The sequence below is a fragment of the Dama dama genome, chromosome 29 (genome assembly GCF_033118175.1).
Source record: "Dama dama isolate Ldn47 chromosome 29, ASM3311817v1, whole genome shotgun sequence".
In the NCBI taxonomy this organism is placed as follows: domain Eukaryota; kingdom Metazoa; phylum Chordata; class Mammalia; order Artiodactyla; family Cervidae; genus Dama; species Dama dama.
In genome coordinates, this window is record NC_083709.1 from 29,232,143 (window position 1) to 29,251,392 (window position 19,250).

At 40.8% G+C, this 19,250-nt stretch overlaps 1 protein-coding gene across 1 annotated transcript in view; it reads left to right on the forward strand.

The window, feature by feature from the left end:
• Positions 1-19,250, forward strand: part of ELAVL2 (ELAV like RNA binding protein 2) — a 136,461-nt gene that overhangs the window by 114,830 nt on the left and 2,381 nt on the right. The window contains exons 4-5 of the mRNA XM_061132961.1: positions 9,699-9,852; positions 13,058-13,283. Coding sequence (XP_060988944.1) covers positions 9,699-9,852; positions 13,058-13,283 — 380 coding nt within the window. The remainder of the gene's footprint in view (positions 1-9,698; positions 9,853-13,057; positions 13,284-19,250) is intronic.

Here is a 19,250-nt window from a genome sequence, read left to right on the forward strand (position 1 = left end):
CACTGACTCAATGGACATGAGTTGGAGTGAACTCCGGGAGTTGGTGATGGACATGGAGGCCTGGTGTGCTGTAGTCCTTGGGGCCACAAAGAATCAGACATGACTGAGCAACAGAATTAGAATAGTCTAGTATATGCACAAAGTACCATAACATAGGATTTTTGTTATGTTAGCAGATTATGGCCTTTTGTAACTTTGTAGACCAGATTTCAAAAATTAAGCATCCTCAGTAAATTTGTGAAGATCATTTGTCCTCATTACAGTGAATATGTGGTATGTGCTGGAGTGTACAGCCAAGATAAAGACAAGGTATCATATTTCAAGGAATTGAGCTAGTCACAAGACATGGTAACAGATGAGTACGTCTTGGTCTCCTCAGTATTTAGGAGAACGAGGCATATAATACAGTGTGGGCACAGGTGAGGGGTAACCAGCTCATACTAGAGTGGAGGGGATGACTGAGAGGTGATTTTCAGGCCCAGGTGATGCCCATGCAATGTCTGAAGTGATGAAAAGTTAGATGAGTGGAAAGAGCAGTTTACCTTAATGCAGGGCCGTGAGAGTGGAAAGCTTTGGGAAACTGTTGAATGTTGTGTGTGTTCATATAGAATAGGTAGTCAGTACCCTGAGCATAAAAGGTTGTTGTTGAGCCACAAGAGACACCAGGATTCTTATCCTCAGGAGGAGAGGAATTCAATCCAAGTCCAGTGAGGAGGCTTCATCACTCAGCGCTTTTGTGTAATAAAGAAAGTGAAAGTGAAGTCACTCAGTTGTGTCTGACTCTTTGCGACCCCATGGACTTTAGTCTACTAGGCTCCTCCGTCCATGGGATTTTCCTGGCAAGAATACTGGAGTGGGTTGCCATTTCCTTCCCCAAGAGATCTTCCCAACCCAGGGATTGAACCCTGGCCTCCTGCATTATAGGCAGACGCTGAAGTTTCATTAAAGTATAAAAGAGATGGAGACAGCTTCTGACATAGACATCAGAAGGGGGCAAAGAGAGTGCCCCCTTGCTAGTCTTTAGCAGGGTGTTATATAGCTACTAGCAGTCTGCTGATTAGAGAAAGGGAATGTCTCAAAACTCAGAGACTGGCACCAGGCCCCTCACCCACAACATGCATTTTGAGACAACATTGGCACCAGGTGCGCTATCCTGGGCCATATAATGATTGACATGAATCTTAAAGAAAGGCAGGTTTCCAAGTAAATACAGAGTTTCATTAACATAGATTAGGAGACCAGTATTACCAGTAAAACATACTGGTTTGTCAAGTGGGTTCTGAGTCATAGGTGGAACAAACTTGAAGATAGAGTCTAGTTCATTAACATAGCTTAAGACAAAGATTTCCGTAAGAAAAACGCACTAGTTAGCTCAAGGTTTGAGAAAAGTTAAGTTCAGGTAGAACCAGGTGTTCTGTCATGGCAACACAGAATTTTAAAAGAAACCCCCTTTTAAATTTGTATAGAGAAGGGGAAGAAAAAAACAACACTAGTACTTTCTTTCCTCCTGCCGCTTGAGAGAGAGATTAAAACTGTCTGACACTTGCAGCCTATTTCCTCCATTTGGAGACCCCTGGCCTTCCTGCCTGTTAGCCTCTCAAGCATAGACAACTAAGAAACTTGAAATTAGTCTTGAAGCATTATGGAATCCCTGAGATGAATAACCTGATCAGACATATTTTGTGGTATTTCTGAATGTCTCTTTTGAATCAAAACAATCTTACATAGACTAAAGCATTCAAACAACCCGGTGTTCAATAAAATTTGAGGTTCTGTGTGTTTTCCACTGTTGAGATATTCTACATTCTGTGTCTTGGAATACCTTTTAGAGGCAGCTGCTCTAATCCATAATACCTTTGCTAAGCCTTCCTGTTACGTGTGATTATTCCTTTCAGCTCTCACTCCTTCACTGGGGCTAATCTTTAATTTCTTATGAACTTGTTTCTGTATGCTTTGTTCTCTTTCAAGTTTACTCATTTGCAACCCTCTGTGAAACATGCTTGCTCTTACGCCAAACGTAATCTTGGACTGATATGTGTATGTCGTGGTATGTGTTTGAGACCTGTTCCTGGTAGGGTTTTGCATTTAGAAGTAGATCAAAGGACGCTGCTTCCTTCTTGGTGGATTTTGAGGTCTATGGCCTGAATTGTGGTTAGAAGTTAATGTCTTTCTTTGTGCTTCTGAGCTCTCTTGGTGGGTCCAATGTAGCCCCCTGTCTGTAAAGCCTTGATGCTTTCACAAGACCTTCGCTACTCTCTGCCAGAGCTGGAGCCAATTTTTATTTAGCGATACTGTCATTTTTCTTAGTCCCATCAAGGCTCCATTTTTTGATATGAACAGCAATTAACTCTCAGTTTAAATAGGCGTAACTGTGACCTTGTCCACGCCTTTCAGCTGCAGAATGGAGCTTCCAAAAAAAAAAAAGTCTGAAGTGGCCTGTGTCTCTTTTTTTTTTTTTTTTCAGGTTTAGTGTTTATAGTCCTGGGTCAGTAATTGACAAGTGGTAGAAGTTGTTTACTGGTGATCCTGCCAATGGGAGATTTTTCAGATGTCCTGAGTTTAATAAAGAAGAGATTGCTTTGTTCATTTATAGCCCTTATCACTTTAATCGGTTGGTATTAGTGTCCACTGTCACTGATCTTTCTGTTGGTGAAGTGGAGAGAATTGAGAGCAGTTGTACTTTTGGACAGAAGCGTTTAGACATACTCCTGTTAAAGTGATGTACAGGGATTTTAAACTTTATTATGTACATGTAATAAAGTACCAGTTCTTGTCCACATTTTCATTTCTCTTAGTCCTGTGTAGTTTTATTAACTTGTGTTTTGACAGCCCATTCATGGTATATGTGTTACTTGTCCTTGAATGTTTAATGTATAATTAGTTTTGTTTGCTGATGAAGATGGCTCAGATGATAAAGAATCTGCTTGCAGTGCAGGAGACCCGGGTTCAATCTCTGGGTTGGCAAGATCCCCTGGAGAAGGGAATGGCTACCCACTCCAGTATTCTTGCTTGGAAAATCCCATTGACAGAGGAGCCTGGCAGGCTGCAGGGGTCGCAAAGAGTCTGACGTGATTGAGTGACTGTGCATGCTGATGAAGAAATGAGTTTTTAATTACAAGGAATATGCTGTGTCTCAAACTATTCCATTTTCAGGACCTGATTACTTTGATAAATCTATTTTTATCTTTATTTTGTCCAGTCAGGTCTCTTTTGTGAAGAACAGCTTGAGAAGCCATTGACTAGAGCATTTCTTGCCTGGTACTTCTGTCTCCCTTCCTTTCCCTTCAAGTAATTTCAGCATTGCTTGTCTTTGTTTATAATATCACTTGTACGCTTGTGAGGAATTCCAGAATAAACCTGAGATATAAAATGCTATCTTTGGAGTAGATTGGTGTTCAGTGTTGTACTTTCCGTATCATCTTTAAATATTTAAATTGCAGACTCTCTGGCTGCCTCTTAAATTAGATCCTTCACTTAGTAGTTTTGACATTTCATAACCTTGCTCCTCAGGCATTAAATATTCACCTGCTTAAATGGCAGTGAAATGTAAAACCCCAAACCTATCTCTTAATCCAGTGATTGCAGATTGGGGAACACCTTGCATTTGGTGAAGGAAGAAGCTGTTTTGACCCTCCTGAAACATATGCTGGAGGTTCATCCTATTGAAGTATTTCTAATAAATAGCCATAAAACAAAACCATCTTAACGGTCTTCTCCATGGAGTGTTATTTTAGTCTTGAAGAACCACAAAGACAGACTTAACAACTTGAAGTTTCAGATAGCCCTAGAGTCGTTCTCTAGGTAAAAATTAAAGCAGGGCACCAGTTTGAGCTCCAAATCTATAGAAAAATCACAATCAAGAATTGCTGATTGAAAAAAAGAACTGCTGATAATTGTTGGATAGAAAAGTTGGTCTAGAAACTGATTTGAATCTCCAGAGTACAAGTTCTTACCCCATTCATTGCAACTCTTCTTCCTCAGTTCAGTTGCTCAGTAGTGTCCGACTGCGACCCCATAGACTGCAGCATGCCAGGCCTCCCTGTCCGTCACCAACTCCCAACGTTTACCCAAACTCGTGTCCATTGAGTCAGTGATGCCATCCAACCATCTCATCCTCTGTTGTCCCCTTCTCCTCCTGCCTTCAATCTTTCCCAGAATTGGAGTCTTTTCAGATGAATCAGTTCTTCGCATGAGGTGGCCAAAATATTGGAGTTTCAGCTTCATCATCAGTCTTCCAATGAATGTTCAGAACCAGTATCCTTTAGGATGGACTAGTTGGATCTCCTTGCTGTCTAAGGAACTCTCAAGAGTCTCTTCCAGCACCACATTTCAAAAGTATCAATTGTTCGGCGCTCAGCTTTCTTTATAGTCCAACTCTCACATCCATACATGACCACCGGAAAAACCATAGCTTTGACTAGATGGACCTTTGTCGGCAAAGTAATGTTTCTGCTTTTTAATAAGCTGTCTAGGTTGGTCATAACTTTCCTTTCAAGAAGTAAGCATCTTTTAATTTCATGGCTGCAGTTCCCATCTGCAGTGAAAGGAGCCCAAAAAATAAAGTCTGTCACTGTTTGTACTGTTTCCCCATCTATTTGCCATGAAGTGATGGGACCAGATGCCATGATCTTAGTTTTCTGAATGTTGAGTTTTAAGCCAACTTTTTCTCTCTCCTCTTTCACTTTTATCAAGAGGCCCTTTAGTTCTTCTTCACTTTCTGTCGTAAGGGTGGTGTCATCTGCATATCCGAGGTTATTGTTATTTCTCTCGGCAATCTTGATTCCAGCTTGTGCTTCATCCAGCCTAGCATTTCTCATGATGTACTCTGCATATAAGTTAAATAAGCAGGGTGACAATATACAGCCTTGACGTACTCCTTTCCCAGTTTAGGACCAGTCTGTTTTTCCATATCTGGTTCTAACCATTGCTTCCTGACCTGCATACGGATTTCTCAGGAGGCAAGTCAGGTGGTCTGGTATTCCCATCTCGTTAAAAATTTTCCATAGTTGTGATCCACAGCAGTCAAAGGCTTTGGCATAGTCAATAAAGCTGAAGTAGATATTTTTCTGGAACTCTCTTGCTTTTTTGATGATTCATCAGATGTTGGCCATTTGATCTCTGGTTTTCTGCTTTTTCTAAATCCAGCTCAAACATCTAGAAGTTCATGGTTCACGTACTGTTGAAGCCTGGCTTGGAGAATTTTGAGCATTACTTTACTAGCGTGTGAGATGAGTGCAATTGTTCGGTAGTTTCAGCATTCTTTGGGATTGCCTTTCTTTGGGATTGGAATGAAAACTGACCTTTCCCAGTCCTGTGGCCACTGCTGAGTTTTCCACATTTGCTGTCATGTTGAGTGCAGCACTCTCACAGCATCATACCTTGGTCTAAATGCATTTTCTGTTTCTAATCCTTTGAGGTGGAAGAAGAGGAAGAAATATTTTCCCTTTCCTGGAATGGAGGATTTTGCTGATAGGAGAATCCTCAGTAAAGCAGGGGAAGGGGTTTATTTTAAATCAAAGGAAATAGTAAGCATGTTTGTTTATCAAATAAAGGGGAGAGGTAGCACATTGGTTTGGGAGCAGAGCTGTTGCCTTTCCTTCATCTTTATTTCTTGGAAGTGGGTGGGGGTGGGGTGGTGGTACATGGCTCATTTGATGGCATTCAAAAAAATTAGTAATAAAACCCATTTCAGAATCCTAATTATGTATGGATATTTTGCCAGTTAATCATAATTAGTGGCCACTCATCCTTTCTTGGGAAAAATTGCTGTAGCAAAATATTAATGAAAAAATGAAATAAAATAACTTTTGACATATCTGTAATTTGTGTGCCATCTTTTTCTGCTGTCTGTCCTCGATTTCACTGTGTATATATTTAAGAAACAGTTAGGATTCATTTAATTTTTCAAATTTTCAGGACAAATGCACTGATAAGCTGGTTACTATTATGTGGTATCATGGCAAGAAAACTGGACAAGGAGATAAGGACAAGGGGTTCTGTTCAGTTCAGTCGCTCAGTTGTGTCCCACTGTTTGCGACCCCATGGACTGCAGCACACCCGGCCTCCCTGTCCATCACCAACTCCCGGAGTTTAATCAAACTCATGTCCATAGAGTCGGTGATGCCATCCAACCATCTCATCCTCTGTCATCCCCTTCTCCTCCCGCCTTCAATCTTTGCCAGCATCAGGGTCTTTTCACATGAGTCAGTTCTTCACATCAGGTGGTCAAAGTATTGGGAGTTTCAGCTTCATCATCTGTCCTTTCAATGAATATTTACGACTGATTTCCTTTAGGATTGACTCCTTGCTGTCCAAGGGACTCTCAAGAGTCTTCTCCAACACCACAGTTCAAAAGCATCAATTCTTCAGTGCTCAGCTTTCTTTATAGTCCAACTCTCACATCCATACATGACTACTGGGAAAACCATAGCTTTGACTAGACGGACCTTTGTTAGCAAAGTAATGTCTCTGCTTTTTTAATATGCTATCTGTGTTGGTCATAACTTTTATTCCAGGGAGCAAGTGTCTTTTGATTTCATGGCTACAGTCACCATGCAGTATGAGAAGGCAAAGAGGTAGGACAGTGAAAGATGAACTCCCCGGGCAAGGGTTTAGAAGATCAGAATTTTAATCCAGAATTCAACACCTGTGTATAACATTAGCAGTGTTACTTACCTTTTCTGTATCTGTTTCCCCAGCTATAAGATACTGATATGTGCCCTCCCTATCTCACAGGGTTGTTGTGAGGCACAAAATACTGTATCCGAAAATGCTTTGCAAATGGTGAAGTCCCATAAGCCCCTGAAGTGTAAGTTAAATGGAAATACTGTTGCCACCATGAGTTTCTGTATGATCGAGTCACCTGTGTCCTGCCTGTGGTGATAGGAACCAATTCTTTGGCAAAGTCAGTGTTGAGATGGTTTTTTATTGAGAGTTGGAGCCTTATTAGTGTAGCTGTATTCTGAAAATGCACCTGGGTAATCAGGTAAGACATACATAAATGATTGTTATGAAGGAGGAAGCTTATACTTTAAGATCTTCAGAAAGAGGAGGCAGAACATACCATGCAGGGTCACATGGGCAGGCCCCAGGGATGGCCAGGAGGCAGAGGGGAGAGGGCAGAGCATGGCCTGCGGCCTTTTTGGGGTCCTGGTGGAAAGCTAAGGACAAGGCAGGACAGGTAGACTGGGTGGGGTTAGCATTGGAGAATTTGAGTAGTTCTGGATGGCTCTGGGCTCTAGGAGTGGTAGGGCTTCCCTCGTGGCTCAAACGGTAAGGAATCCAGCTGCAGTGCAGAAAACCAGGGTTCAGTCCCTGCGTTGGGAAGATCCTCTGGAGAAGGGAATGGCCACCCACTCCAGTATTCTGGGAGATCCCATGGACAGGGTGGCCTGGCAGGCTGCTGTCCAGAGGGTTACAGAGAGTGGGACAGGACTGAGTGACTAACACTTTGACTTTCCACTTGATTGTCTGGTACCTGGCCCTAGGCTGATTCAGAGTGGGAGGAATATTGGCTTGGTCTTAGGATTTGATAAAGGAGATGGGCTGTGGCTTCTGGTTTGTATATCAAAGATACCTCCCAGGGGAGTTGTTTGCTCTCTAGAATTAACTATTCCTGGGAAGGGAGGTCTCTCCTGGATCAAGGCCATAAATGCCAGAGCATTGAGAATACAGTGGATAAGAAAATATAGTCAGTATAGGTTGGAATTAAAGTAGCAGTGTGAACTGAAGACCAGACAATGAAAGAAAAAAAAAATGTAGATAACATAACTGACCCAAGTATGCTTTCAAAGCTTTTACATAAGCACTAAATATAAACCCGTTTTCCTAAATATATTTTAGGATAACTTTTAAAACACTCCACCCACACTCCTCTGAAATGCTCAAAGCAGTGAATGTCACTGCATGAGTAAATTATTATGGAGCACAGTAAGGGACTCAGGTTACCCTCAACTTTAATGGTCTAGGTCTTTACCTGCATTCTTAGATGTATTTAGAGGTGAATATTTATAGTATAGTCACCTGGGTTTTTAGGCTCTGTGCTAACAGAATTTTATGTGGATTAGAGATTATTTGATTATTTGCAGCATACCCCATTTGCCAGACCATTGACAGAAATGGTTGAATCCCTGAGTCGGACATGACTAAGTGACTAACACTGATTCTCCCAAGGAATAATATAGATTACCTATGGTGATCATTTATACATTGGGGCTTCCCTGGTGACCAAGATGGTAAAGAAATGTAATATACGTGCTCAGTAGTGTCTGACTCGATGCGACCCCATGGACTGTAGCCTCCCAGACTCCTTTGTCCATGGAATTCTCCAGGCAAGAATTCTGAAGTAGGTAGCCGTTCCCTCGTTCCCTTCTCCAGGGGATCTTCCTGACCCAGGGATTGAACCCGAGTTTCCTGCCTTGCAGGCAATTTTTTTTTTACCGTCCAAGTCACCATGAAAGCCTAAAGATGGATACTAATGGTTATAATCAACAAGCAGAAGTTGACCTGTCATGGTACTCCACCAAATGAAACCCAGAGCTAGACTCATTTGGCCATTTTTGTCAGCGGTCTGGCAAATGGGGTATGCTGTAAAGTTTCTGTCCTTGTAGGTAGTCTAGAAGAGCTTACTAAACTAAAGGAAATGGAGTCAAAATAGCACAAGAGACTCAGAGCTGACTTAAAATTGGCAAAGAGACGTTATAGGCAAAGAGGTATCGATCACAGTTTGGCAAGATCTAAGTGACTTGATGAACGCTTCCTTGACTGCTCTGTGGTTTTTGAACTGTTGTGGATCCACAGCAGATTGTGGGGCCAGTGGGGCACTAGATTGGCTTTACTCAGCAGATATCCTAGCACATGCAATGTGCCAAGTTGAAGAGGATGCAGTGATGAGAGGCGCAGCTCTAACGCCTTCGCTCCTGGCGTGTATGTAAGGTGTGCTGATGATACATACACATGGACTAATTCTGTCTTCATCTTGGTAGAAGTTTAGATACTCTATCTCAAAGGTGGGAAGCCTTTTGAAAGGGCATGTGAAGTCAATAAATCAATAGATGGGCTTAAGACCTTTTTAATCAAGATTAAAGAGATTTGTGGACAAGACAATAGACAAGGATGACAGGAGATACAGTCCATTCATACATCTGAGAATTTAAGGATGATAGCTATTTGTTTTTAATCATGATAATCTGCTTCAAGATGTTTATTTACAATGCATTTATTAAATAATACAGGGTTTAATTGAAATTGCTAAATAATTTCAGAAAAGGGCATATTTAAATTCTTTAGAAAGTGTGTACCATCCCCCACCCCGGCTGAAATGGGAGGCCCAAAAACGGGTCACACAAATGTGTCAGATGAATTTAGAATCCTTAAGCTTGACCGTTCAGTTGAGCCTAAATCCCTAGTTTAGGAGATTGGCCCCCTGGAGGACAAGTTATTACCAGGAGTCCTACTCTGCTGTGCTGGCCAGTTTTGAACATTTACAAACCTGGGGTAGATATGCTCTTCTCTTTGCCCAGGGGAATGGTGTTTCTCACTTGTCAAGAGTTTCTCCAGAAAGGAGTGAAACAGTTCATACTGGACATGATTGAATGTTTTGTTGTATGCTCCTTATGGAAAAGCTAACTTGAGGCAGTTTTCGAATTTCGGAAGGAAGGTCACTGAGTGTGCATGTACATTTCGCTACTCTTTTCCAGGTTTCCTATGCTCGCCCAAGTTCAGCTTCCATCAGAGATGCTAATTTATACGTCAGTGGACTTCCAAAAACAATGACCCAGAAGGAGTTGGAGCAACTTTTTTCACAATATGGACGCATTATTACTTCTCGTATTCTTGTTGACCAGGTCACTGGTAAGTAGGCAGCCTCTGCTGTCTGACTGGCAGATGGTGAAATAGTCTGCCTTCGCATACCCAAGTCTTGCCTCTAGAATACATCAAAGGTATATATATGGGCCAGAAAATGCAGTTTTCTGCTAGGATTGTTCATAGAGATGCATGGGTAAGTAAGCATAGATAGTGTAGTGAGCAAGCTTGAGTCATTTCCTTCCCAAAGGTGCAGGTTTGGAGTCTGTTTTGTGGTTTATAATAATCATTGGATATAAGTTATTGCAAATAATTATTACAAATTAATAATCTTCATTTCTAAGCTGATGCATGAAAAAAGCTCTCAACCTCCTTATGAAGCATTAAGTAACAGTCTTACTTTTGTGAAAAACATAGTTTAATGCTGCTAATTCTCCAAGGGAGAATTGCACTACATCTACACTAGTGATTGCTGTTAAGACTTTCTCAGGTCCATGCTGTGTTGTATAGGCTGCATAAGAGTTTGAAATTTTAAGTGTTAGAAATTGATTTTAGTCTCATATTAATTTTAACCAAACCAAAATAAGAAAACCAATATGTTTATTAAAAATTTTGTGTTGAAGGGAGCTCTTCTGCTAAAGCTTTCACTTAAAGAAAAACTAGCAATAGAGATTTGATTATGGATCTTAAAAATAAAGTAGAGGCACATTTTTCTATTATAAAAGCAGTATTCTTTCTAAAACATATTAAAATCAAGGAAGCATGCTAAGGAGGGGGAAAAAAATCACCTGTAGTGCCATATACTAAAGCAGGCACTTTAAGATTTTGTGAGTAGTCTTTTTTTTTTTTTTTTTTTTTTAAAGAAAATAGGTTTTTCTCTTTTCTGTATGGTTCTCCTTTCGTTCTTCCCTCCTTCACTATCCCTGTTGTCCTCTCTCTCCTTTTCTGTCTCTCATAATTAGAGTACCAGTGGAAATAGTTGTGCATTATAATGTGTGATTATATTTTTTTAAGAAATGATGGACCACAAAATACAATCAGGCCAGTTTTTTTAATTCTTCAAGTGATGATCAGTTTAGTTGATCTGAATTTAATCAGAAGCATCCTTTGTTATGTTCCTCTGTGCTCTTCATTAGCTTCTTACAGAGTCTGAACACCATACTTCTGAGTTCTGAGTATAGTGGTATCTACCATCATCCATATGCTTGGGAGTGGGGCCTGTAGATTTTACTGTATGGAGAGAATTAGTCCAGTGAGGGTATATAAAAATGTGGTCTTCTTAGCTATGTTTCATGATTTTCATACATTTTATCATGGTGTATTATACACACAGATGGCAAATGGGGTTGAATAGAAGTCCAGGCCTAACAATGCAAATATATTTGTTTAGAGCAAAATAAAAGGGCCTTTTGTTTTGTTTGTATTCATGCTTTTTAATTCATTCATTCTCAATGAGGACTTGAATCAAAAGTCAGTTTCACCTGTGATGCAGAAAGCCATTTCTCAGCTGCAGGTCCATCCCGAGGGTGTGGGCTCACAGGAAGACTACCCGGCCACCTGCTGATTGAGTCGGTGTTTCTCAAGTGTGGTTCTGCACCTGCAGCAAAGCACCCTCCTGCAACCTTGTTAGAAATGCAGGCTTGGGCCCCCAAATCTAGTGAATAAAACTCTTAGAGTGGGCATTTTACCACGCCCTTTGGACTGTTCTGATGCATGCTCAGGGTTGAGGACCGTAAGTTTAGGGGACTCATCCTAAACTGAGGCTGCTTCACTGCTCATCTAAGGCTTCCTTATGGAATAATCAAGTTTTAGGGGTTGTTCCTGCTTAACAGATAATGGGAAGGATAGATTTGGTGTCATTTCACCATTTCATCTTTACACTTCAGACTTTCAGTATGAAATTGTCCACTTTTCCTAAAATGAAAAAATCCTGCAATTTTGTTACGTGTTCTACAGCCATCAGGTGTTAATAATGTGCATGCAGCAGGTAGAGCTTAAAAATAGGGAAGGTGAAGTGATGGGGCTGAGATAAGTGCATATGGGGGGGAAAATGCCTTACCTACCTTAAAATTCTGAGCCTTTTGACTTACGCAGTATTGATTATAAAGCAAGCAGACCTTTATTCTTTTTTAAAGTTCCTATAAATCATAATGGTCTAATGCTTTTTCTTGGCCTTTCTTTCTTAATTGCTTCTCACTCTTCCTCAGTCACATTCTCTGAATCATCTAGGCTTTTCCTGCTGCTAGTCCCAAGTCAGTACTGCTGCTACTGATGTGTTTTGCCAGGAAAGTCTTTCCCTGCAACTGCTGATCCCATGATGGCCAGCTCTGACCACCCCAAATAGTCTGTTAAGCTAATTAAATGGAATGATTTGGGTTTCTTGCTGCCATTTCTCAAAAGCTGGGCAGGTACTTGGCCATCCTTCTGCTTCCCCGCTTCTCGTCTCTCAAGGTGGGGAGAGCGTGAGCCAGGGAGTAGCATTCTGTAGTCAGAAGTAATGCTCTCAAAGAAAGCGAGCTTTGAGGCTTCACTTCTGTCCTGTTTATTTTTACTCTTACCTCCTTTTTTCACTCTTTTACTCCCATATAATATTATTTCTCTAATAAAGAAGAGTCAGTTAAAAGCAGTGGGGGAGCTTCAGGGAACCAGAAAAGCCTCTTCAGGCATTTCTCTCAAAGGGTCGGTAGCCTGTATAATTAAGTAGAATTTTATTATTTAAAAGTGTAGCTGAAATATGTTTTTCTACCCCTGTGCATATATTTTTAGCATAGCTTTTTAACATTTTTAGCAAAGGCTTGGTTTTCTTCTCCTTGTTGCAAGAGCAAGCGCTCCTCTCCCCTCCTTTTCTGAACTGTTTGTCCAGTAGCATAATTTGAAAAGTACAAGTCAGTCATACAGTTGACATTATTAAAGAATGCACGAGAGGGAGAGAAGAAGGTGGGGAAAAGAAACATGGACATACTTGTGCACTGTCTTCTTCTTCCCGGCTTACTGGTAGCATGTGGTAATGGACTTTAAAGTGCATTAGTTTAATTAATGCATTTCATGTATTTAAAAAATACAAAGTTGTAATGCTAGACAGGATTGCTACTAAGTAAAGGTGAAGCTTTTCTCCTGGTGTGATTTTTGTGGCAGATGTTACATGTGGGTGAAAACATGTTCTTGAGAAGGGAAAATTAATATATCCTTTCTTCTCTCCCTCCTGTCTCCTTCCACTCCCTCTTTCCCAAATCCTTACCCACATCTACCTTAGGCATATCAAGGGGTGTAGGGTTTATTCGATTTGACAAGCGGATTGAGGCAGAAGAAGCTATCAAAGGCCTAAATGGCCAGAAACCTCCTGGTGCCACAGAGCCAATCACTGTGAAGTTCGCTAATAATCCAAGCCAAAAAACCAATCAGGCCATCCTTTCCCAGCTGTACCAGTCTCCAAACAGAAGGTATCCAGGCCCGCTAGCTCAGCAGGCACAGCGCTTTAGGTAAGTCCGGTCTACTTCTCACAGCCAGCTGCCCACACCAGCGCGCTCAGGGTCGCTGTCCAGCACTTGTGTTATAAGAGAGGACCTCTGGCTTGGTCTCATGGTCGTTGTTTTCTTTCTTTCTTCTCACGGACACAGGGAAAGCCTACTTGGGGTTTAGTGTCTTGTGGATTATCCGAGGTGGGGACGAAAGTACAGTAACCTGCGGCAGGCAGTGGTTCTCGATCGGAAATAGTTTTGCTCCTCTGGGGGCGCTGACAGTGTCTGGAGACACTGATGGTTGGTATCAGTTGGGTGGGGATGACTGGCATCTCGTGGGTGGAGGCCACGGGTGCTGCCCATCATCCTGGCAATGTACAGTAAAGCCCCCCACACCAGAGGACTATCTGGTCCCAAACGTCAGTGGTGCTGAGGTGGAGAAACCCTGCCCTGCAGAATAGTGGGGGTCTTCGTAACTGTTTTCATTGCTTCTGATTTCCCTCTTTTAGTTTTTTACTTGAGAAGGTCTTTTCCTCATGTTTTAATTTTTTAGGTCAAGCTCTTTCAATTACTTGGTTTTATTGTACGTGCACAACTAAGGATATATAACTTATGTGATTACATTATGTTTTTATAAATATATCCATCTTCCCTTTTTAAGTTTTTAATCTTTGCAGTTTAGAGGTTGGCAAATCCCTGTAAAGGCCCAGATAGTAAATATTTTAGGCTTTGTGGCCACAGTATCTGATGCATGTCTTTTTAAAAAAATAAAACAACTTTAAAAATGTAAAAACCATTCTTAGCTCTTGGGCTATAGAGAAACAGATGGCAGTCTGGATTTGGCCTGTGGGTGGTAGTTTTCTAACCTCTATAGTCCATGGAATGACCATGCATTTTTAGCCCAGAGAAGATATTCTATCTCATAGACAGGTTAAATATTCTAATTTTTCAAATTTTCTTCTAATACTGGGGCACCAACCAAATCTAGTCATTTAAAAAAAAAAATCCTTAATCTGCATGTGAGGAGAATGGTGACTTCTAGATGTTAAACAGAGCACAAATACATAAGTAGCTTTTATTTTCTGGAACATTTTTAAGATCCTTTTTTGGCCATATGGTATACTGCAGCTATAATGCCATCTAACCTCCATGCTAGTATTTTTTTGTTCTGTTCTTTATCAGAAGTGCATTTTTTCCTTGTTGGGGCATAATAGTTAATTACCAAAAATATAATCACAAATTTAACTTAATAAACAAAGATCTATATTTTCTAGCTTATATCACGTGCATTGTTTTCTTTTTTTTTTTTTTTTTGCTCGGGTATTTAGAATGCTGAAGAGAATAAAGATAAAAATCAGTCAGATGTCTTCTTTAAACCTCAGTATGTCACCTGAGGTGTGAAAGGGAAGTTTTCTGTAAACATCATGTTCAGTTCTTACTTGAGGTGGCTTGTGCCTTGGGAGGAAAAGTTGTACTTTTCATCTGGAGACTTCATCTGGAACTGAATGACTTGGTATCCGGTTGACTGAGCCTGGTGATCATTTCACTCTGCTTCAACTTTGCATGGTTAAAAGGCATTGGCAGAAAGGAAACAGCGCCACTTTTGTCTGTGTGGTTGGTAGTAGTGATTGGGCTGGAGGAAGAGATGGGTGGAGCCGCCCTTGTGGAGAAAGAAATTTCGCAAAGTCGTTTCTTAGCTCTGCTTGTAGGTTTCTTCTGTGGCATCTTAAGTGAGTAAACTTTTTTTTTAAATTTAGCACAGACATGAATGAAGGAATTTTAGAGAATTTTCTTGGGCAGCCTATCCAATTAACCCCAGAGCTCCTTGAGGCCCAGTAAATAATTTTGATCTTAGGTACAAGAGAGTTCTTTGAAACTTACTGGTTGATTTTAACACTGAAAATACCACATGATTGATGTTAGAAGAAAGCTCCATGGGTTTAAATTGTTATTTTTGGTGTTTCCTAATTTAAGCTCTGGTTTTTGTTTTATTGTAGTTATTGAGTAAAACTATGCTCTTAAAGTCAAGTTTGAATTCTGAGAAAGGCTGGGCAAGAGGACTGAAATGATAGTATCTTCAGGAGAATGCCCGATTATTGAAATGTCAAGGCTTGTAGGTGATTCAGATATTAGGTTGTCTAACTATTTTATCTGTTCTCAATTTGATCTGTCCCCCTCCATACATGTTATGTGTTGTTTTTTTTTTTTTAATTAAAAAATGTTTTATATTGGATAAAGCTTTACAGGTTGTTCTGATAGTCAGATTTAATATTTAAAAAACATACTGCCCATTCTGTGCTTTTATCATTTAGTTCCATCTGTAATTAATGTAGAGATTCTTCCTTTCCTTGTCTCCTGTTAAAAACTAATTTTGGGAAAAGGAAATAAGAGTTGTCTGTAAATTTTAAGGGAAACTTGGTTTCAGAAAATGGGAAAGATGTTTATTGTCCTTTCAGATTCCTGACTCTTGTCTCTGTCACCTCACTTCCCATTCTTCTCATATCCATCTTCAGATAATAAATTATGAACTAGTCTTTGAGCTCAGTGAAGGCGTTTGGTCTAGATTCAGTGTTAGAGGAAATTGAGAGCTTCTATTCCTAGGGTTCAAGTTTAGCCCGATGTGTGTTTGGCTGTTTTTCTTTAATATCTCTGAACCTGGTCTGTTATTACCTTGATTTTTTTTTTCCCCTTCCTCTATTGAATTAAGGTCCAATCTTCTTTCATCTCATAAACACCCTTGAATGAAGGACCGGCTTGCTTTGTTGGTATGTTGCTCTGCTGTAGTTCAGGCCTAGTTCATTACTTAGATCTTTTGTTCCTCGTGTCTGTGTTTTAATGCTCTTAGCCTTGGGTTTGTCACCTTCTTGCCAACACTTAGAAAATTTTGCACTGTGTTTTTATGTTATCATAGTATCTCGGTAGTTGAGAGAGATCGGAAAATACAAGTTCTAAATATTAATAGTCAGGGATGTTTTTTAATATTTATGAAATGTACCTCATCTTTTAAGGCAAAAAAATTAAAATCTATATAGTAAGGGTTAAGTTTAAAAAGTGGACTTATGGTATTTATGGCTCAGTCAACCTGTATGAATAATTAGAAAATTATTTTAACATGAGCACTGCTGATCTAATATGCTTACCTAATTGACTGCAGTTTTCAGAATAAGACCAGCCTTATTTATTTGGATGGCTACTGTGAGTCCCTTAAGTATATTCCGGGGATATGGTATCTGAATTAAACTCCCAGCCAAAGTTTTTTTCATCTCTCTTCTTGTGGAGCAGCCTTAATTTTATTAAATGTGATCTAGTCTAATGGCCTGTGTGCCTGCTTCTAGAAGCCTTTATGCATTTTTAAAGGATTTTCTAAGTCAGCACTTGAGATTCATTTAAGGCATGTGCTGCTTGCACTATCACAGCTTCTTTGGGGAAAAACTGGTATCAGTCCTCCTGAATAATTTTTTTCTCTTTTGGAGGAATTAGATAAGGACATGAATTGATGATCTTTTTGTGGGTTAACTTCAAAGCAGTCTTGGTTGGTGATCTTTAGAGAGGTTTTGAGAGCCACTATTTGTAGAGTTCAGAGTTTTATTTTCTTAACCCATTAACAATCTGTTTACATTTTTTTGTTTCTGACTTGGACTGACATTTCCCTTTACCTGCATGTAGACCCTAGCATAGTCTGTTAGCTGAATTTCTTGGAAACTAGGCACATATCTTCTTTTTATTCTCTACTTATACATATCTAGCTTTGAAATGGAAATATGTTTCTGTTCAAAATATTGCCCACATATCGTCTGATACGTCATAAACTATATGCACATGGGGGCTTGTGCTAGTACATTCATTAATTCATAAACGTTAATCAAACATAAACAATAAAGATAAGGATGAAATAAACAATGTATCAGTGTTTTGCTAATTATCAAGCTGACTCATTTTCCACATATGCAATTAGTAAATATTAAATAATACACCTTTGAAGCAAGAGTCATAGAATTATGATCTTGATCATTTAACATTTCTTGACTGACTTCATGTGAGACATGTTTGATTATTTTGTCTAACCTCAGTGTAACTTATTCTAGGAGCAGGAGGAATAATCAGCTCTCCCTTTTCTTATTTACTCCAACTTTCCTTACAGGTGTCACCCTCACTCAGGTTATGATGGTGATGATGATACTGACATTTGCAGGAATCTCTTAATCTACCTCTCCTTTGAGGGTTGGTGTAGTTACAGCAGTGTTTCCCAGTCTAACCCTTCAAATCCACTTAGTGTGTTATTTGTGAGTGGATTGTGTCCACACTGCAGAACAGGTGGTTGTGTCCCTGTCCCTTTGAGGACTGCCAAGTTGTCCCTCAGGAAAGTATGTGATGCCTGGGACTGATGAGGCCGTTGGGTACAGTGTGTTGGTTCAGTAGGAATAAAGATTATTTTAAGATGAAGAGTGTATTTTTAACGGACTCTTTAATGTGTATTGGCCACACTGCTGTTCATCATCAGGCATGTTCCCCTGGGTCATTCCAGAGGCCACTAACTTAGTCTCCCTTAAAAATTGGTCTCAGTCATTAAAAGAGCATATATACAAAAGGCGGCTATCTCTGAACTCTGGACAGACCCAGGAGAAATAGATGATTCTGGAGAGTGATAGTGGCCCTTGTGTCTCAGCTAAGCACCTGGTTGACAGTTTTCTAGCTGCTGCAGGACTCGGGGCGCCTGCGGGCCCAGTGGAGCTCACGCGGCCTTCTTCCAGCCCCCGGGGGGCTGCTGAGAGCAGGGAAAGCCGCCAGGCCAGCTGCATGCAGGCAGGGCTTTGCAGCATTGCTGGGGTTCTGATCCTTAGGTGTGGTGTTCCTCCCAGCTCTCCTTGTTGATGGGAGAGGAGGGAGGGGGGTCAAGAGGAGCAAGGGGGAGAGAGAGAGTTAAGTAACTTACCTTGAATTCCACAGGACTGACTGTTTCCTAAAATGGATATTGAGCAAAGATATCGTTGGTCAGGATCATGGTGTCATATAGGGTTTCACAGGCAGGGAAAATATGAGGCCCATTGAGAGAGTCCTCAGAGATCCTAGTATAGAAGTCTCCTGCCTGGAGAATCCTGGCGTGGAGAGTGACAAATGAGATCTCTCCCTTTAATGTATGGAATTCACTTCTAGGGCAGTTTTGGTTTCTGCCCTGTCTTGAAAGTACTGAAAACTCACTTGGGAGTTTCCTGTCTCTGGACTTTGGGCTGCTGTCGTAGCTGGTGGTGACAGAGTGTGCATGTTAACGTGCAGAGATGACGTGACTCTGCTTTGGTGTCTCTGCTTCTGGGTCATTGAGTGCTTTGGAAAGAGACTGCAGTAAGCTGTTCCATTGTACAGGCGTCACATGCCAAATGCACTCTGTATTGGTCATTCCAGGATTTTTATGAAATTATCTGTATCAGTACTTTATGATTGGTGATTCTGTTTGCATCTCTGTTTCTGGTATTTGTGGCCTTCATTTTGGAGTACAAAGGTGTGGCATCTTTGACCAAACACCACCCTCCCACCCTCCCACCTCTTTTCCCTTGCATGTGCAGACAGGCCCCCCAGCCTGCCTTCCTAATAGTTCTTACTCGGGATTACATAATTAAGGATGCTGTTAGCAGCCTCATTGCTTTTATTCAGTCAGCAGATACTGATGGTAAACCTGCCGTGCCCCAGGCTGTGCTCCATGCTTAGTAATGACGTGTCGCTGCTCCTGAGAGGGTGGGGGGAGAAGGTGCACACGCCACACGGGGCTCCTGCCACTGCGGTCTGTTCCTCTCTCTTATTAAAGGTGTTTTGCATTACATCAGCTTGATTCTTTTCAGTTTTACAAAACACTCAGATGTGCAGAAATAATTGGGAATAGGAACATAAGAAGATTCTTGGTCTACTTCTGAAAGAGCAGAAGGAGTCGTCTTGGGGTTTCTATAAAACCAGGAGGAGCTGTTTCCTCCTCTGTGCTCTAGCCTCACTTGAGGC